This window comes from Thermobia domestica, chromosome 11 (assembly GCF_964235325.1).
Source record: "Thermobia domestica chromosome 11, izTheDome1.hap1.1, whole genome shotgun sequence".
Taxonomy (NCBI): Eukaryota; Metazoa; Arthropoda; class Insecta; order Zygentoma; family Lepismatidae; genus Thermobia; species Thermobia domestica.
In genome coordinates, this window is record NC_137464.1 from 115377040 (window position 1) to 115395935 (window position 18896).

At 37.9% G+C, this 18896-nt stretch overlaps 1 protein-coding gene across 2 annotated transcripts in view; it reads right to left on the bottom strand.

Annotated features, from left to right (window-relative positions):
• Arv1 (ACAT-related protein required for viability 1) overlaps positions 1-18896 on the bottom strand; it is a 43542-nt gene that overhangs the window by 4314 nt on the left and 20332 nt on the right. Inside the window, exons 3-4 of one of the 2 annotated variants that reach the window (XM_081731010.1) lie at positions 18499-18661; positions 9036-9269 (exon numbers count right to left, since the gene is read on the bottom strand). In XM_081731010.1, coding sequence (XP_081587136.1) covers positions 9036-9269; positions 18499-18661 — 397 coding nt within the window. The remainder of the gene's footprint in view (positions 1-9035; positions 9270-18498; positions 18662-18896) is intronic. The other variant, XM_081731011.1, reaches the window with a different exon arrangement.

The window sequence follows — 18896 nt, forward strand, 5'->3', positions numbered from 1 at the left end:
ACACACACACACACACACACACACACATACACACACACACACACACACACACACACACACACACACACACACACACACACACACACACACTGTTTGTCTACCCTACAAAAGGCGTATGCGAGCTGGGCCATAGGAAAACCGAGTATGCACTCATATCTGCTTTATTAATGGAGCTATTTTCATGATACGCTCCCAAAAGTTGCGTCATCGATAAAGCTACATTTCCAGAAGCACCAGAATGCAGTATCTCGACCATGACTGGTTACGTACAAGTGAGCACCCAAACCAACTGGGCATTTGCAAAACGAGTAAATGTAACAAACGAAGACACTAACAAACAAACAAAGATATTGTGTGTAAAATGTGTGAAATGCGAGTTCAGTGAGTAAATTTGAGCAATGCAATTAGAGCAATTCCTTTAAACACTAGTTAACTTTGTAACAAATGAAACACATGGATTAATGCTGTTGACTTTCTTGGGTCCTCCAATTTCCTTCCACATTTCCCTTCCACCAATTATTTCATGATCATTCACTCTCATTAATCACACGTCTATTATAAGCTATAGAGTATAACCAAGGGATGTAAAACTAGAAATTTCATTTCATTTCGAATGGAATAGCACATTGATTCCATCCCCCGGAAAAGTTTGTTTGTGGTGGACAACATCGTTTCCATGGGTTTTCTCGGAGTACTCCCATTTCCTTCCACATTCTCATTCCACTAATTATTCCATCACCGTTCACTTGCCTTAGTCATCGTCTCCCTTAACCTAACGGTCATAATCGTGGGATGTTAAACTGTAAGATTTTATTTCATTTTGAAATGGAATGGCGAGACTAAAGTAGGGTTACATCTGTTTGTGTGTTTGATGAAGGTTATTGTTTCTTTTTGCACCGAGGCTGTATGAGACGGAGACCTATAGTTCAAGGTGGAATCCGAACCATTATAATAGTTCAGATTTTATAATTGCTTCCATGAGACAATGTGACCAAAGAGGCACGTGCCAGCTACAAAGCCAGCGGGAGAACAATATTGTATGCCTACAAGAAACACCGAAACAAGATACATTATTCATACCAAGTGGGAGACCCGGGTTCCCGGCGGGAGCTCATGTAATTCGGATTCCATTTTAATCAGTAGGTCCCGTCTCATATAGCCTCGCTGCTGATAGGGACGTTAAACGAAAAATCAACTTCACTCAACTATTCTTACCATCGAATTTAATATTTTTGTTATAACGTCGAAAATGAAGTACTAAACGGCAAGAATACTGGAAAACAAGATAGAATATAAAACACTAAAACGAAACAGGCAGTAAGTTTAAAATTGACAGGGGAGGGATTTTAAAATGTTAAGACATTATCATGTTACTTGCACTAACACTTAGCAACAACACACAAATATACTATTATACTATTGAACTAATATACTATTAGTTCATATACTATGACTAATATACTATTGAACGTCGTAATCTTGTATCACTTAAAGTTTCTGTTGCTCTGGAATATTATAATATATATGTCTAATCGAATCAATTTATCTATTTTACTATTTTATCCGTAGTAACTATGAAACGAACAATGGCTTATGCTAATACGCAATGTTTTCAATTTTAACGCGAATGATTAGCAATAATCTGTGCCTTCACTTTTTTGACAACTTTTTTTTATTCGTCTGTCTTCACATATTTACAGTTCTTACAGATTTTTTTTACTTCGATCTCTCCATGAATTCCATATATTTGCTCCCATGGGATTCAACTGTTAATTTAATGAGAGAATAGCGAGATCATTGGAATCCAAAATTAGTGACCAACAAAACTTGATCCCTGGCTTCTACATGTGCACCATTGTTCTCTCGGCTTTCTGTCCTACCGGCTTGCTTCAAAGACTCACTGCCCTTACGAACTATTGCGAAACTCAAATGCTACTAAATGATTCATATAAGCATTATATAACTATCTATGAGATTTCGTAGTTGACGTCCCAACTTCAGGTAACAAAACCTAATTGCAACATTCTATTCATTAATTATTATTATTATTATTATAGTAAGAGTAATAATAATAATATTAATGTGTAACTCTGTTACTGATCAACTACTGACATTTGCGCTAGCCACTTGATAGACATATACTTTCAGTTAAGTTGATTTTGAGTTTAACATCCCTTTAAGCAGCGAAGCTATATGAAACGGAACCTACTGATTAACGTCGAATCCGAACAACATGAGCTCCCGCCGAGAATCGAACCCGGGTCACCCACTCCAAAGGCGAGCACGATAACCGCTTAGCCACGAAGAAGCTCATAGACATATTTGCTTTCGGTGTAGATTTCATTTCTCTATTGCAAAATAACTCAATTCGTTATATATTGGCGCACTGTATTTGTATATACATAAATGTACTACCTCAGTCTCTTGCATCATTACAGGATAAAATTAATGTGAAATTTGTAGTACCTAGACAAAATCCTATTTTTTCAATATAATCCTCCTGCTCCGCCATTACATACTTCAATGTCACCACCACAACTAGAGAAAGATCAGAAGTCCAACCTCAACGTCCTAGAATCTCCACACCAGCAGAAAATTCCTGTTTAAAACTATTTTTCTTCCCTGACCAATAAAATGGCAGAGCCCTATTTAATAGTTGCAGAAACCAGTTTGTATAACCAAAATAGAAAGAGCATTTAAGGGAATAAGTGACGAAACAAAAAAAACTATTAGAACGGGGTGAGTATAGAGGAAAACAGGGGACACCACGAAACCTCCAACAAAATCCACAACAGAAGATCAAATACTGGACCTCGCAATATGCAGAAAGCGTAGGTACTGTGATTCTACCTATTTTAAACGTCCAAAAAGCGAATAGGGCCAAGCGTTGTTCAGGATTCAAAGATCAAGCAATTCTAATGACAGAACAAAGCCTATAAATAGTCACTAAATTACGCAGACGAACAGTGCTATTGGAAACCGGATCCCACATTTTCATCTGGTCTTTCGAATATTTACTTCATGATGTTCAATTAATACCACATAAAACAGCGGTTAAAGGGATATGAAATAAAATCATTACCTTGCGAGGCTGCGCGGCTATATGATCAACGGTTTCTCAATCGTGCTGGGCAGTCGAGGAAAACGTTTAGTCTTGCACTTGGTGTGCAGAGGACTGGGCATGTCCCTTCTCAACACAAAAGACGTCAGCAGATCAGGCGCCGTGTTTAGGATAAACGGTCTCCCGGCATCCTTGCTGCAGTCCATGTGGTTCCCCAAATGTCGAAAACACGATTCGCCAGGGATGCTGCGATAAGCAACATGACGGTTTGGAGGATTCTGCTCAACAACGTGCTCCATTTTGACCATGTTCATCTGAATCAGGAACTCCGAGAATAAGATTTACATATCCGTCTAGTTTTGTCAGTGGATGAGTGCCAGGAAACCCATGTTTCCACCGGGACATTCTGTGGACGGATGTAGCAACCTTCAAGAGTAATGGAGATGTCAGCATACACAACGCAAACTACTCGTCCAGTTTGAATCCTTTTTTTTAAGTGTCTACGTGCACTACGAACAGAGAAAAATGCCTGTGCCGGTGGACTGATAGTAGCAATTCAACTTCAAATAACAGACGTAGATCCCAAACCGCAGAATTTAACGATAAGTGTTTCCCGTTAAAGTTGTTTCTATTTCAATAATCCTTCCAAAGAAATCTAAATTGATACCAATTTCCATTTGAAATTTTGGAGTTGACCACCGTGGATGTATCCCCGCTACGCCAATTGATATAGAAGCATCACCGTTGATTCTTCACGTACGATTTGGTCATTCAGTTTTTTGTTGTTGTTTGAAGTGTCTGCATGTACTACGAACAGAGGAAAATGACTGAGATGGCAATTGGTCTGAAGTGGCAATTCAACAAATAACATAAGTAGATACCAAACCGTAGAATATGACGAAAAGTGTTTCCCGTAAAAGTTGTTTCTTTATCAGTAATACTTTCAAAGAAGTAGAAATTGATACCAGTTTCCATTAAAAATTTTGGAGTTAATCCCTTTGATGCATTCCCGCTATGCCACTGGATATGGGAGTATCACCATTTTATTCTTCAGATACGATTTAGTCATTCATTTTCTGTTTGAAGTGTCTCCGTGCACTATGAACAGAAAAATGAGTTTACCGTGTTGTCTGATAGTAGCAATACAACAAATAATAGACGTAGATCCGAAACCATAGAATTTAACGAAAAGTGTTTCCCGTAAAAGTTAATTCTTTTTCAATATTACTTCTAAAAAATCGAAATTGATACCATTTTCCATTAAAAATTTTGGTGTTGACCTCCTTGGTGTATTCCCGCTACGCCACTGGATATGGAAGTATCACCATTTGATTCTTCATGTACCATTTGGTCATTCATTTTTTTGTTTCCAGCGTCTACGTGCACTAGAAGCTGAGAAAAATGTCTAAGACTGGTGGTCTGATACACCCTCTTCCCCTCCCTACATTTGACCGTCAAACTAAAATGATAAAAGTCATCCCAGGTCCGAACTTCATCCATGTTGAAAATTTGAATGAGATCGGTTTGGTGATTCCAAAGTTATGAGGTTTTACTAGTATATACCCGCTTCGCTGGGTGAAATGAAAATTTAAATGCACAATTCCGTGTCTCATGTGTTCTGTACCCGTGAAATATGCTGTTTTCGTTTTTAATGGCATCGAATTAAACGGCATCGGAAAGATTATTGATCACCTCGGCGATCCCGAATACCACGTATTCGACGCTAATATTAATCATTTTCGATCATTTCATTATCTCCCAAGCTACGGGGCTGAGTTTGGTTTCAAACGGGATCGGAAGTGTCATTCTTCATCTCAGCGACCCTAAAAACTACGGATCAGACACTAGTGTCGGATAATTTTGAACATTTATATATATATATCTCCCTCCTCTTCTTTCATGTTGTGCGGCACGGCATTGGATGTGTTACCGGTCATCTCAGTGACCCAGGAAACTATGGATTCGACACTAATATGGGTTATTTTTTATTTCCCTCTCCCCCTCTCAGAAGACGCGCGACTGAATTTGGAATTAACACCATACGAAGTGTCATTGTTCATCTCGGCGATTCCAGAAACTATAGATTCAACACTAATTTCGAATCATTATATCCCCCTCTCCCTTGTTGCGGCCTATGTCATCGGAAGTATCACTGTCCATCTGAGCGACCCCAAAAATGTGGATTGAGCACTAATATCTGTCATTTTCGACCATTTTTAAACGTTTTACTCCCCCTCAACCAAGTTGAAGGTTTGAATCTGAATTTAAACGGGATCGAAAGTATCACTGCTCATCTAAGCGACCCAGAAAACTATAAATTCTATTGATAGTGGACATATTCGACCATTTTTAATATATCTCTTTCTCCCCCTTCTTCAACTTGTGGAGCTGATTTTGGATTTAAACCGGATCGGAAATGTCTCTGTTCACCATAATGATCCCGAAAACTATGGATTAGACACTAATATTGGTCATTTTCAATCATTATTATATACAACTCCTCCTCCCTTCAACCGTGCTGCGGCACACGGCGTCAAAATTGTCACTGTTAATCTCAGCAAATCCTAAAACTATGGATTCGACACTAATATTAGCCATTTCCGATCATTTTTAATGTTTATTCCCCCCCTACGTTGCAACTTCCCCCTCCTCAACTATCAGGGCTGAACTTGGATTGTTACAGCATCAGAAGTGTCACTGTTTCTCTCATCGATCCCGAAAACTATGGATTCAACACTAATATTGGTCACATTTTGATCATTTTTAAATTTCTCCTCCTTCCCCCTCCCCTACGTTGCATCGTCAAAGTGAATAGCCTTAATCCCTGCCCGAAAACTCATGTATGTTGAAAATTTGATTGAGATCGGTCGGATGGTTCAAGAGTGATAAAGTCACAAAGGCAGTCATTTTTATTTTTTACATATATCTCCCCCTCCCTCTCCCCTATGGTGGCTCGTCATAGTGAAACGATAAAAAACACCCAAGGTCTGACCCTGATACATGTTGAAAATTTGATCGAGATTGGTTGGGTGGTTCAAAAGTTATTAGTTTTATTAGTTTTTATTCATACGTTCCCCTCCTTTCCCTCTTCCCTAGGATCTACCGTTAAAGTGAAATTACAAAAATGTTTCCAGATCCGAACCTTATGCATGTTGAAAATTTGATTTAGATTGGTCGGGTGGTTCAAGAGTGATGAAGTCACAAAGACAGTCATTTTTATTTTTTTTTACATATATTTCCCCCTCCCCCTCCTCTATACTGGCTCGTCATAGTGAAACGATAAAAAGCACCCAAGGCCCGACCCTCATACATGTTGAAAATTTGATCGAGATTGATTGTGTGGTTCAAAAGTTATTAGTTTTAATAATTTTTATTCAAGTCCCCCTCCCCACCCCCTTCCCTAGAATCTACAGTTAAAGTGAAATTACAAAAATATTTCCAGATCCGAATCTCATGTATGTTGAAACTCTGAATGAGATCGGTCGGATAGTTCAAGATTTATTAAGTTACAAAAATAGTCACTTTCAGTCTTATATAAATTGATTTTTATATACCTCCCCCTCTTTCTCCTCCCATACGTTGCTTAGTCAATTTAAAATTATAGAAACAATCCCAGGCCTAAACCTCATCTATGTTGAAAATTTGATCAAGATCGGTTGAGTGGTTCGGGAGTTATTAAGTTTTATTTATTTTTATACCCATTCCCCCTCCCCCCTCACTTTTACCATCCAAGTGAATAGCCTAAAACCAGCCCGGCCTTGAACCTCATCCATGTTACAAATTTAATCGAGATCGATCAAGCGGTTCAGCAGATTTAAAGTCATAAACATAGTGATTTTCAATTTTATATATATAGATATATATTTATATACACACGTCTCCCTCCCCTCTCCCTCTCCTCAGCTCTAGTAAAAAAAGCATTTTAGGCATAGGGTTATTTTTACGTAATATTCATATCCGAGTTCTCACTGTGAAAAATTCCTTGCTATAGTTGCTATTTTTCTTTAACGTTTCAACAAATACTTGATTGGCAACAATGGTGAACGCAGCCGTTGGGAGTTTGAATTGCTCTAGTTCCTGCTTGGAATACACACGTAGATGGCACTGCGTCGGAATACACACCGATCGAGAAACGACATTTTTCAGTCTGAGCACACACTTTACACACACACACCGGCTGTATCCGTATAAACGAGCGGAGTCCAAAGAACTCGCGGGGGGACCCCTATAATGGTCCTGCACGCGTTAAAAGTAAAAAACTTTTCGAGCAACCACTAAAAAATGCTCGCTTTGCAAAAATTGCTCAGAGTGCTGCTCTGTAGCCGATCGACCTACAAAGATTGGCGGGTTCACCAACGCACACACACACACACACAAACACACACACAAAAAAAAAAGAAAAAAGAAAAACTCGAAAATCTCAGAAGCTCTACGCTCTGGAAGAAGCCACATTCCATTAAATAACGGCAATAAAAAAAATAACGGCAATTATTAAGGACTTGTTTCAATTCTATGCTTATTTTAACATGTCATTCTCCTTTAAGGATTGTGTAATTCCCCCCGTAAGGATTAAAACACATAATTACGTAATGAATCCTTGAATGATGAACGCTGTTAATCTTCTCTTCGCTGGTGTATGTGCACTCTTCCACTGTTTTATCATTGTGAGTCCAATTGTTACATTCAAGTATCAAATACTTACTTTGTACTATTGTTTTGTTCATGTCAAGAGCATAGATACGCCAACGCGACGCAATTACTGAACTGGACTGAACAACCGCTCAGTGAGAACTACCGAAACCACCGCTCCAGAACAGCAACTAACTGAATCAAAAGAGTGAGAAGTGAAAGAGCACTTCGATGGTCGACATACAAGATCCACGTTTCCCAAAACCATAGCTCTTTACTTATATATATATATATATACATACATACACATACACACACACACAAAAACAAACAAACAAACAAACAAAGTACCCCTTATCTAAAGCAAATGTTCAGAAGGTACAGCTCGTTCACGACCGACACATCACTGTAAGTTCTACAAAATAAAAAATACGAAAAATCTAGAACCAGAAAACGTTAACTCTGCAATTGCATTCGTAAATTCAAAAATGTGATGATTACTAAAACTAGGGTTAACCGCTAACATCTAACAACATTACTTAATTTTAAAGGTTCTGAGGTATACATACTTTCGACATTCTACTATAAAGAATTTGCCAGTTATTCAGTGAGACAGTAGAGCCTCCACAATATGGACGATTAGCACCATGCGCTAAATAGGAATGGTTAAGATAAGTGAGTCTGTTTTCTCTCAAACCAGGATCACTTCATCTCGGTACCCTGAACATGATGATGTGTCTCAAAATAAGTTTCTCAGAACGGAGTTTGTTTCCGTTGTCCTTATTTTAATCTGCTTGCCAGTGAGAGTTTATCTGTTCGACGAAACAGCTATGGAGATCCGAGCACGGAAGAGAGCACCAGAGCAACAATTGCCAATGCAGCGTTCTTGGCTGCTAAGTCGGCACGTTTCCCCGAATGCTGACCTGTTTCGGCACCCAGCAGACAACGACGTCACAGTTTTGTTGCTGTAACTGACGGCATCTCCTAAGAACGTCTTGCACGAAAGCGTGTTTAGTACAGAGATTCTGCAACTTTACAATAAGGCTTTGTGAGTTAGTGCAGATAAGCACAAGACACAGCGAAAGCTGAAGCGCGACATACAACAACACTAGTCCGAAATGAAGGAATATTTCAACATGTGGTTACACTTATTGGTAGTTTTTTTTCCCTATCATAGCTGTCCTATAGTAAGCATATCTAAAGGTGTCTCGCATTCTCTTTCTAATCATTTATTTTAGCACGTACATGAACTCTCTCGCAAAATTTTGCCCCATACGATTCTCCTAACTGGCATTGATCTTCCCTTTCTGCTCAAGTATACGAATTCACCATTACATAAACTCACCTGAGTAAGCTTGAATCTGGCAAATGAAGACATATAATATTATTATTAATGAATGTGTATTCGTTCCTATTTCTCCCCAGATAAGTGCGGGTATTTTAAGAAATTTTCCAAAGCTTGATAGCACCAAAGCTTTCCACAGATGAACGTACTTAAAATCGATTGGCCCTATTTGCAGCTGGATCCTGAACTGAAGCAATGTTATAAGTAGTACTGAGATAAAAAATGAAGCAGACCCTGCAAAATAATACGTACAGCATAAAAATACAAGTAAAATAATAACGAACTCAATTATTATAAACTTAATCCGTGTCTAATTATTAAACTCTGCAACAAATTTCCATGCTGACACAATTTCTTATATGTATTTGTATTGGTTCTTCTATGCAAAATGACAAAATATTAAGGCCCTGTAATAAAAAGTAACTGAGGAATAAAGTATTAAGTGAATTTGTGCAAATTTTTGCTCCATGAAAATTTCATTTCTTTATTTCACATTTTGGAAATAGAAAAGATATTCACATGAGTTCCTGCATTAGAAACGTTTGTATATTAATACCTTCCGCGCTTGTTTTCCATTCAGTTTTATAGCATCCACTTGGTGAGATTACGTTCCGGAGGTCTTCTTAAATGCCGAAATCACTAAATCTACTTTCTTACAGTTTTTCTACTACTGGTCCTACCTTCAGTGGTCCTTCATAATTTTGTCCTTCCTCGCTGTTGAACGGGACGATAAACTCAAACTCAAATCAAATCAAATTTTGTCCTTCCATGTCACTTCACATACTCACTGCAGCTTGTTCGTCTTTGCAACATGCAACTTCTGTTCCTCTCTCTCTTCTTCGTCGTCTTACATTTCATTCCATATAATGTGATAGGTTTCACTACTGTTTTGTAAACTTTTCCTTCAAGGTATATTGATACCCTACGGCCATACGTTACTCCTGCTGCTTCTTTCCACTTTGTCCAACCACTACTAATTCTGCTGTTCGCATCTTCTATTCCTGCCCTGCAGTATTACTCCCAATTACCTGAATTTCTTCGTCATTACCATATCTTCTTCCTTCAGTCGTATTCTTGTATTTTCGAGTACATATTTGCTGAATGAGCGATGTAAATATTCTGTCTTGATTTTACTATTCTAAGCCCTTTTCTCTCCAGTGCTCCTCTCAAGTATATAATATCTCTTGCGGTGTTCATTTAGTGTCACTCACCATCACGATGTCCACGAATAGCATATTCGAACACGCTCTCTTGGATATCCTTTATAAGCTTGTCCATCAAAACAGCAAAAGGTATGAGCTATGACTCGATCCCTGATGAAGCTCCACTTTAACTGTGAACTCTTCTGTAATTCCACACACGCTCCTCACTCCTGTTCTACATCCAATATACATATCTTGAATCATACAGATGTTCAGATCACACTTTCTTTTCTCAGTGCCCACCAAATAAGATCCTATGGCATTTTATCATACACTTCCTTTAGGTCGATGGTAAACATATGGAAGTGCTTCTGGCATTCTCTGTATTTTCCATTAGAATCCTAAGTTGCATCCACTGTCGACCGTCCTGGCATGAAACCAAATTGGTTGTCTGTTATTTTGGTCTCTTCCCTCAATCTTGCTTCTATCATTCTCCCTCAAAGCTTTATTGCATGGCACGTTAAGTTTTATTCCCTTGCAGTTGCCACATTTTTGCAAATCATTTGTTTTTGAAAACTGGCACAACGTGGCTGCTGCTTCTCATCTGAAAGTATTTTATATATCTGACAGTATTTCAATTGTGGTGAACATCAAGATATGTTTCTGTCATTTGCTGAGGATTAAAAAATTGGAACGTAATCAATTGGAACGCATCAGCACGGTATCCTAATGATCCCGGTCCAGTAATTCACCTTTTCATTCTTTGTGTTGCTAATTCTAGCTGTTGAGTATTTACCCAGACTATATTCAGGTTTTACACAGTATCTATTATAACATTAAGCGAGATTTAATCATATGCAGCGATAAAGAAGTGTCATTCTGTTTCAGGGTGTCTACTAAAATTCCAAACTGAAATTTCGTGACTTTTTTGTGACCTTTTCTTTCCCAAACCATATAATTTAGTCACATTCTTAAGAGCGAATTTGGGGAATTTTCATGCATGCAGAAGAGGCGTGCTTTGCTTGCGATTTGATAGCGTCTAAAGCCGACCATAGACATTTTTGGTGGTAAATTTTGACGTTTTAATGAACAAAATTTTCCAGTCTATACTTCCAGATTAACAGATAAAAGAAATCGTGACCCAAAAGCTAAATTTCTTGACTTTCATGACAGTTTTCTGATTTCGTGACTTTTTCATTACTTTCGTGACCGATAGACATCCTGTGTTTAGTTCCGAGCTTCATGATGATATAAATTAAGTTGGTGTGAACGAAATTTCCGCCCCAACTACAGCACCTGGTTAAACAAAATAGTTGCAACCACCCACTTGGCACAGTGCAGTCAACTATTGGGTCCCATGGCGAAAGAAATCTAGAATCTGTGATCCGAAAAAGTCTTCGACCACACGTTTCACTGCATGATCATCACGAAAGGCTTTCCTTCAGAAGTGACTGACATGCTGGAAGATGTGATAGTCAGAGAGAAGTAGGAGAGGAAAATATTGGGAAATATGGTAGGTGAGGAAGGTTTTCATACTGCAACTTATGGAGAGCTGCACCTTCCTGTGAGCGAGATGAAGGCGAACATTTTCGTCCAACATGACACCATAGCTGTGCTGGATACCTGCGAACAAGTTTGCGGTGCATTTCACGGAGTCAAACACTTTAATGATCTGCACTACTGTTTCACCTCGCGTGAGAAAGACATGATAGATCTCCATCACCATAAATCCTTCCAGAAGCTATGCCCGTGGATGAAGAGGTGGTTCAGGAAACCGTCCTGGACGTTGATCACGATACAACCATAATCCTGATCGCTTACGATTGTCACAGCAGATAAATTTTTCGTCTGAAGTGACAAATTGATATAGGAAACTTTCCTGGGTTATACCTTACACACAAGAGAACTGCATACCTCCAAACGGCTATCTACGTTGGCCGATGTCAACTTATACGGCATCCTTCATCTTACCGATTGCACGGCAAAGAATGACAGTGGTGTGGTGTATGCCTAACTTGTCTCCAATCGAGGGGCGTGCCCATAGGGCTCATTTGGCAATGTTCTCTGTGTCACCGGAACGAAATTTTGACAAACATATGGCGAATTGATATTTTTAGGCTTGGGTCCTACTGTACCACTATGACTAAAAAATTTCTTTTCTTACCACATAGTCGTGTAAAAAAAGAAGAACGAGAAACTGTTCTGATGCATTTCCTAGTACCATTATCACACGTTCCCATCGTAACTAACAAAAAAGCTGATCATTCGGAACTACATTATAAATGCCCCCTGCTGGTCTAGTGGCTAATGTGTGTGCTTTTGGTGCCCTGGTTCCGAGGTTTGCTTCTCGGTGAGGGAGCACAAAAAATATAATTTCAATCAACCGCTTTCTTTAGCCTAAAGGCCATAACCGTGAGATTCTTAAACTAAAAAAAAAATTCATTTAATGTTAGAAGAAATGTTTCCTTCGCTGCAAGTCCTAAAACGAATGGCCAGTTTTCTTTCCAGCCAAATACCAAAAAAAAAAAAAAAAAAAAAAAAAAAAAAAAAAAAAAAAAAAAAAATTCATAAATCACAAAAAATTCTCTCTAATAGAAATTCTCACAAGTAAATTACAGATTTAACTACTAACCACACACACACACACACACACAAAAAGTCTCTACACAAAACATATCACTATGACTTTTGGTAATGGATACAATATTCATTGTTTTCTATTAAGGGCCTCAGTGCATGAAGCTCAATCCTTCATTACTACTATTTGGTCAGTGTTTTAAACAATGATCCAGACATTTTGATAAACCCCATTCCGAATTCCGGATTCGGCCATCCCTTCTTCGTTCTAAAATTTGAACGGTACACATTTGTGCTCCTCCAAATTATTATAATTGTTTAAAAATGTTATTAGGCGCCGTGCGGCTCAGGGGTCGAGCACTTACGCGGTTCCTGGTTAGATTCCAGCTCCCGCCAAGTAGGCTTTGTGGCGGACAAACACTGTATGTATTGGTTTTCTCGGCGGGGTTCCCCTGTTTCCTCCCACTTTCGTTACTCCATGATCATCATCAATCTCATCATCACCGTCTCTCCTAGCCTCGTTGCATAATTGTGTAATGTCCAACTGAAATAATAATAATTAAATATGTTTATTAAACGTCGAATTTTCGCTGAAAGTTGTCAGCAGTCAAGACTAAAAGGTAAGGAAAGGTGGTGGGGAATTAACTCTCTATTGAAAATTATTGATAATTTTTTGAATACTTAAACAATTTTCATCAAACAAAAAGCAATTTGTACCTTACAATGGTAGAATTATTATTCATTGCCAAAATTCCACGTAAAAATCACTATTATTCACGTTTTAGTAAACGGTTGAGAATGTTTGCGACAGATTTCAGCTGATACTCCAGCGATGCTTCCCCTCCTCCCCCCTCCGCAGAGGAAGAAGTTGCAGGACATTAAATCAGTACTTATTGCTGGCTGTTTAAGTGGACCAGTACGTTCCAAACAGCGTCCTCGAAAATAACTGAGCCAGGCACAGACAGGGTGTACGAAATGAGGCGGGGCTTTATCTTGGATAAAGATTAGATCTTTGTAATTGTTCCACTTGAATACAATACCATGAATAATCTTCAAGCGAAGCAAGGTATCGTTCTGCATTCATTGTTATCCCGAATGCCCTACGGATCCACAACTTTCGTGGATGTCATGCCGCACCACACTGTGACCTTTAGGCGATGTTGGCTTCTTTTCAACAACCACCCTCGGATCCTCTTCTGCCGGTTAACAAATCCTTCAATATGAAACATGGCTTCATTTGATCACACGATTTTACCGAAAAAATCGGACCAGTCTTCATACCAAGCAAGCATCACCACCCCATATTCCAACAGATGATCACAGTTTTCTGGCAATAATTCTTGGCAGTAATGTGGTTACCATAAACGAAAATTCAACTCTTCCCTAGGAGCAGTTCGGATTGTATGTCGGGTTAAACCATTTCCGCGAGATGCCTGTCTTTATGATTTCTGAGGACTTCGAATTAAAATGTCCTGAACCACTTGAACATTATCCTTCGTCCTGGCTACCTCGTTTCCTAATATCTGCTTCAGAACTTGTGTCCATTAGCTTCGAATGGCAATTTCTTACTGTCTTTGGATCTACCGAGGCACGAGGTTCTTTCATACTTGCAACTAACTCCGTACTTGTACCATGGACTGTCATACTTCATACCAGAATATCAACTGATTCCGCTTAAGCAAGATAGACGTTGCGCCATGGTCCGCCACTGATACTTGTAAAGACATAAATGAGATATAATGTAATAAATTCTACCACTGTGAGAAACAAAATGCTTTTACTTTTATGAAAATTGTTTATGTATTTTAAAAAGTTTAAACAATTTTCAATGAGTTAATTCCCGCCCACCCTGTAATAGGGTTTTTATTTGAGTGTCAGCAAGTAATTTCCATATACCTTATCTCTACTAAATTCTTTTTCTGACATTAATTTTAACAATGCTTGCAGGTGTCAGCGAATATTTGACGCTTAACACTTTTTTTTTTTCTTCAATTGGAGCGAGTTTAGAAGCTTCTACCATTTGACTTGACGGGCATTTGTGTATCTGTCTCTTTTACAAGAACACGAAACTCTCGCAAAACTAATTCGATTTTAATGAAACCTGATATATCCCTTCCTTCAACTTGCAGTAATATTTCTGTATTGTTTGAGGTAACAATTCATCACGAGCAAGGGCGTAAAATTAGGTAAAATCTATCCCATGTTGTGAAGTTTGGACATACATATGGAAGACAATTCTCTAGTATAAACCACATAAAACTTACAGGATTTTTATGAAATTTGTTATATGCCTTCCTACAGCTCGCAGAAATATTATTGTTTGAGGCTGCAATTCTTTAAGAATGGGAGGGTCTCCTACCCCATGTTGAAAGTTTGAATATATTCAATTTTGCAATACGAACTACGTAAAATTATTCGTTTATGACCAAAAGAAATGTATAATTCCTTTAGTGCAATGTAATTACTCTCACAGCTTGGAGTTAAAATCTGCCAAGACTGACGGGGTAAATTACCTTCCCTCCTGAAATCCGGAAAGTGTTTCACGATAATCTTCGTTTAAAATGTTAAATTTTGGTGTAATATGTCGTACTTTTTTCTTCCTTTATCTCCTATGCACTTTTATTTATTTATTTATTTATTTTTTTAAAGATCAACGGTAACTTTGATGAAATTTATTCGATTCTGATACAGTATTATGTATATTTTCTTAAGACGTTTTTCCGCAATTCCAGTTGTTTAGAATGCAAATTACTCAAGAATGAACGGTGGATCTACCTCGTTATGAGGACGGATTATTCCCCCTCCCCAGATTAAAATACTATCCACGATATCTTTCGTAAAAACGGAAGATTTTCATTCAATATCCTTTATATATATATATATATATATATATATATATATATATATATATATATATATATAAGGCTTCACGACCATTTTCACTACTTGGATTTCAAATCAATCGCGAACGAGAGAGTGACGTTATGTCTCTCCCCCGCGCGCGCCGATTAAAAAAATCTTTTTACTGATAACTTTTGTAAATTTATTTTGACACATTATAGCATGTGTGTTTATTGAGCACATAATCTCTACTGCTTGAAGTCAGTCAAACATGAGGGCTCATTCATACCCTCCCTCTCCCGTAATTAAAAAAAAAAAAAAGTTCTATAACTCGCGAAAAAATCGATTCTGACCATATATGGCGAAGGATCAATTATCAGAGTATATTTTCCCCAATTTTCTTATACATATTATCGGAAAAAATTTATTAAACAACTCAAATTTTCACAGACGTAATGTGTGTTTTGTTGGAGATTATAGACTTACTAACAAGCTTTGGTGTTGAAATTAGCGAGAAGGAAGAGGGAGAATCACTCGCTTCAACAATGCACAGTATATAAGAATAGCCATCACCAGTCGGAGGAGCAAAAGTGAATATCTTTTAAGCTTATTGATAAAATTGCTCTTCAAGCATTTTATATTACAACGGATATATTTCGCTGCTTGTACTTATCAGTATGCAGACTTCACAATGCAAAATGTCATGTGTGTGTCTTCTAGTCTTTCTGCTAGTAAGCCCAGAAATTTAAAATAATCAATAAAACCTTACAACAGAAATTTGCATGGATTCACTTCATACTTAATTTTTAGTTACATTTAAAATAAGCCTTATTTTATATAGCAAAGTTAAGGCTAACCATGCCTGTCTCCTACTTACCATGACGGTATAAACTGTTGTTACAAGTATCAGTTACTTTCGAGATCGAAAATCGAAATAATACACATCTACAGCTAAAGGATGTCCACAAAAACACTCCGTGATTTCGACTGATTATAAAAAATTTTTTGCAATATCTTAGTAAATAATGTATCAAGAAATGCAATAACTCAAAACACTTTTGTTTCTTCCTTACAGGTTCTAACATTCATTCCTTGTTTCGTTACAGGAACAAAATTCAAGATGGCGCTCGCCAAACAACACAGCTGGTGTTTTGCAATTTCACTCAACAAAGAGTGTTGTGTTTCCGCAACGTGCGTTCAGAGCAAATTTGATGTCAAACCACCTTCGGACAAGTCAATTCTGAAGTGGTACAACGATTTCGTAGAAGAATTAATGCATCTGTGAAAAGCGAAAAGGGCATTCCGACCGACCACCAGTGCCGCAGCAAGTTGTTGAGCGCGTGAGAGGAACCTTTGTAAGGAGCCCGAAGAAATCTATGCGCAGAGAAGTACAAATTCCAAGAAGCACGGCTAGCAAAGTGTTACGCAAACGCTTGCACTTTCATTCGTATAAAGTGCAACTGATGTGGAAGTTGAAACTTTAAGACTATCATAAGCGACTGCAGCTATGTTCAGATCTTCAGTAATTACTCGAAAATGATGATAACCTGATGTCCAAGATCATCTTCAGTGAAGCAAGCTAGCTTCCACCTATATGGAAAGGTCAACAGACACAATGTGCGAATATGGGGATCGGAGAATTCCCACGCAACGCAGGAGGTGGATCGTGATTCACCCAAGTTGAATGTTTTTTCCGGGTTCCTACTAATCTGGAGAAATCTATTTCCCTGACCTTTGGCAAGAAATTCCCTGACTTGCATGCCAAGTGGTGGATAACGTTGGCATATAAATAAGGAATAAATAACGGTTAATATTTATATATGAGAACATTTATTTTATAGAGACAAATAGTAATCAACTGCTTATACGTACATTCCATTTACCTCCTATAAAAATCTGAAACTGGTGTACAATTAAAGTTAGAAAAACTATATTTTATAAAATTTCCCTGATTTCCAGTCTTTTCCCTGAGATTTCCTAACCTGCACCATTTTCCCTGATATTTCCCTGACCTGTAGGAACCCTGTTTTTGTGCCGTATCAGAATGGAGAGTTTATTGATTTCTTTTTAAGATCTAACTGTCTGGCGAAACTTACCTGGATATGTTACGGAACTGGTTGATGCCACAACTCAGTGAGGTTGGTGACTCTTTTTCAACAAGATGAAGCACCACCGCACTGGCATCGCAATGTCCGTGCGCATCGCAAGTTCCTCACTGAGCTCCTGCCAAACAGATGGATTGATCGTGCTGGACGTAATGACCACATGTTTCTCCAGTTGCCTTCTAGGTCACTGGATCTTACTGTATGTGATTTCTTCCTGTGGAGGTATGTTAAAGACATAGTGTACGTATTTACTACCCCCAACTATGGCAATTCTGAAGGAACAAAACACAGAAGTTATTAGCTTAATCACGCCTGATATGCTTCGAAGTATGTGGAGTGAGCTTGATCATCAAATAGATGTTTGCCGCGTAACACGTGGGATCCACATCTAGTGCCTGTAAGGAACATATACCATATAAAACTTTGTGTGTTGATATACCTTTAGAAAGAAAAGAAGAAAAAATAAACCTAAAAGGTTTTCATTCTATAACCAATTAAAATCACAGTGTTTTTTGTGGACACGCTAAAACATTCCTATGATATAAAGCAGTCTGATTTTTTATATCAAGAAGACAGATCCTTGATAGAGGATTCCGGCTAAAGGAGATGGTGGTAAATGACAATAATGTTGAAACAGCTCGTGAGAATGATAAAGTGGAGCGATACAGACATACAAGTTAGAAGAAGTCCACACATGAGATAAATTTATTATGGAGTCCAAATAACATACCTAGAGCTCGAATACACGAATCTACTTCTGTATAATTAAATATTACTTCACATTAAAAATATACTTACCAATGAAGACTTTCCCAAACATTAAGTAGAAGTTCTTTTCGCCTTGAAATAAGTCATAATGCTTAGCTCGCACTACTTCAGCTTGCGCATCTGAGCCTCTTGCGAATGCCCATTCAGTATAGCTTTCAACAAGAAGTAATATAATTGCCAGCTTCCAGTGAGTCTTTGAGAAGGAAAATATAAAAATATACAGTAAACAGTTTCGTTCATTTTTAATACTAAAAAAATAGTTGAAATCTATAGTATATATGAAGTCTTTCATACAAAATTTAGCCCTGAACAATACTAAAAAAAGAATAAAAAATAAAAAATGGAAGACAAGTTGAATATGGCAACTTAGACATACAAATACGCAATCTCAAAATCTGGGATTACAACTGTTTTGAATGCAATTCCAC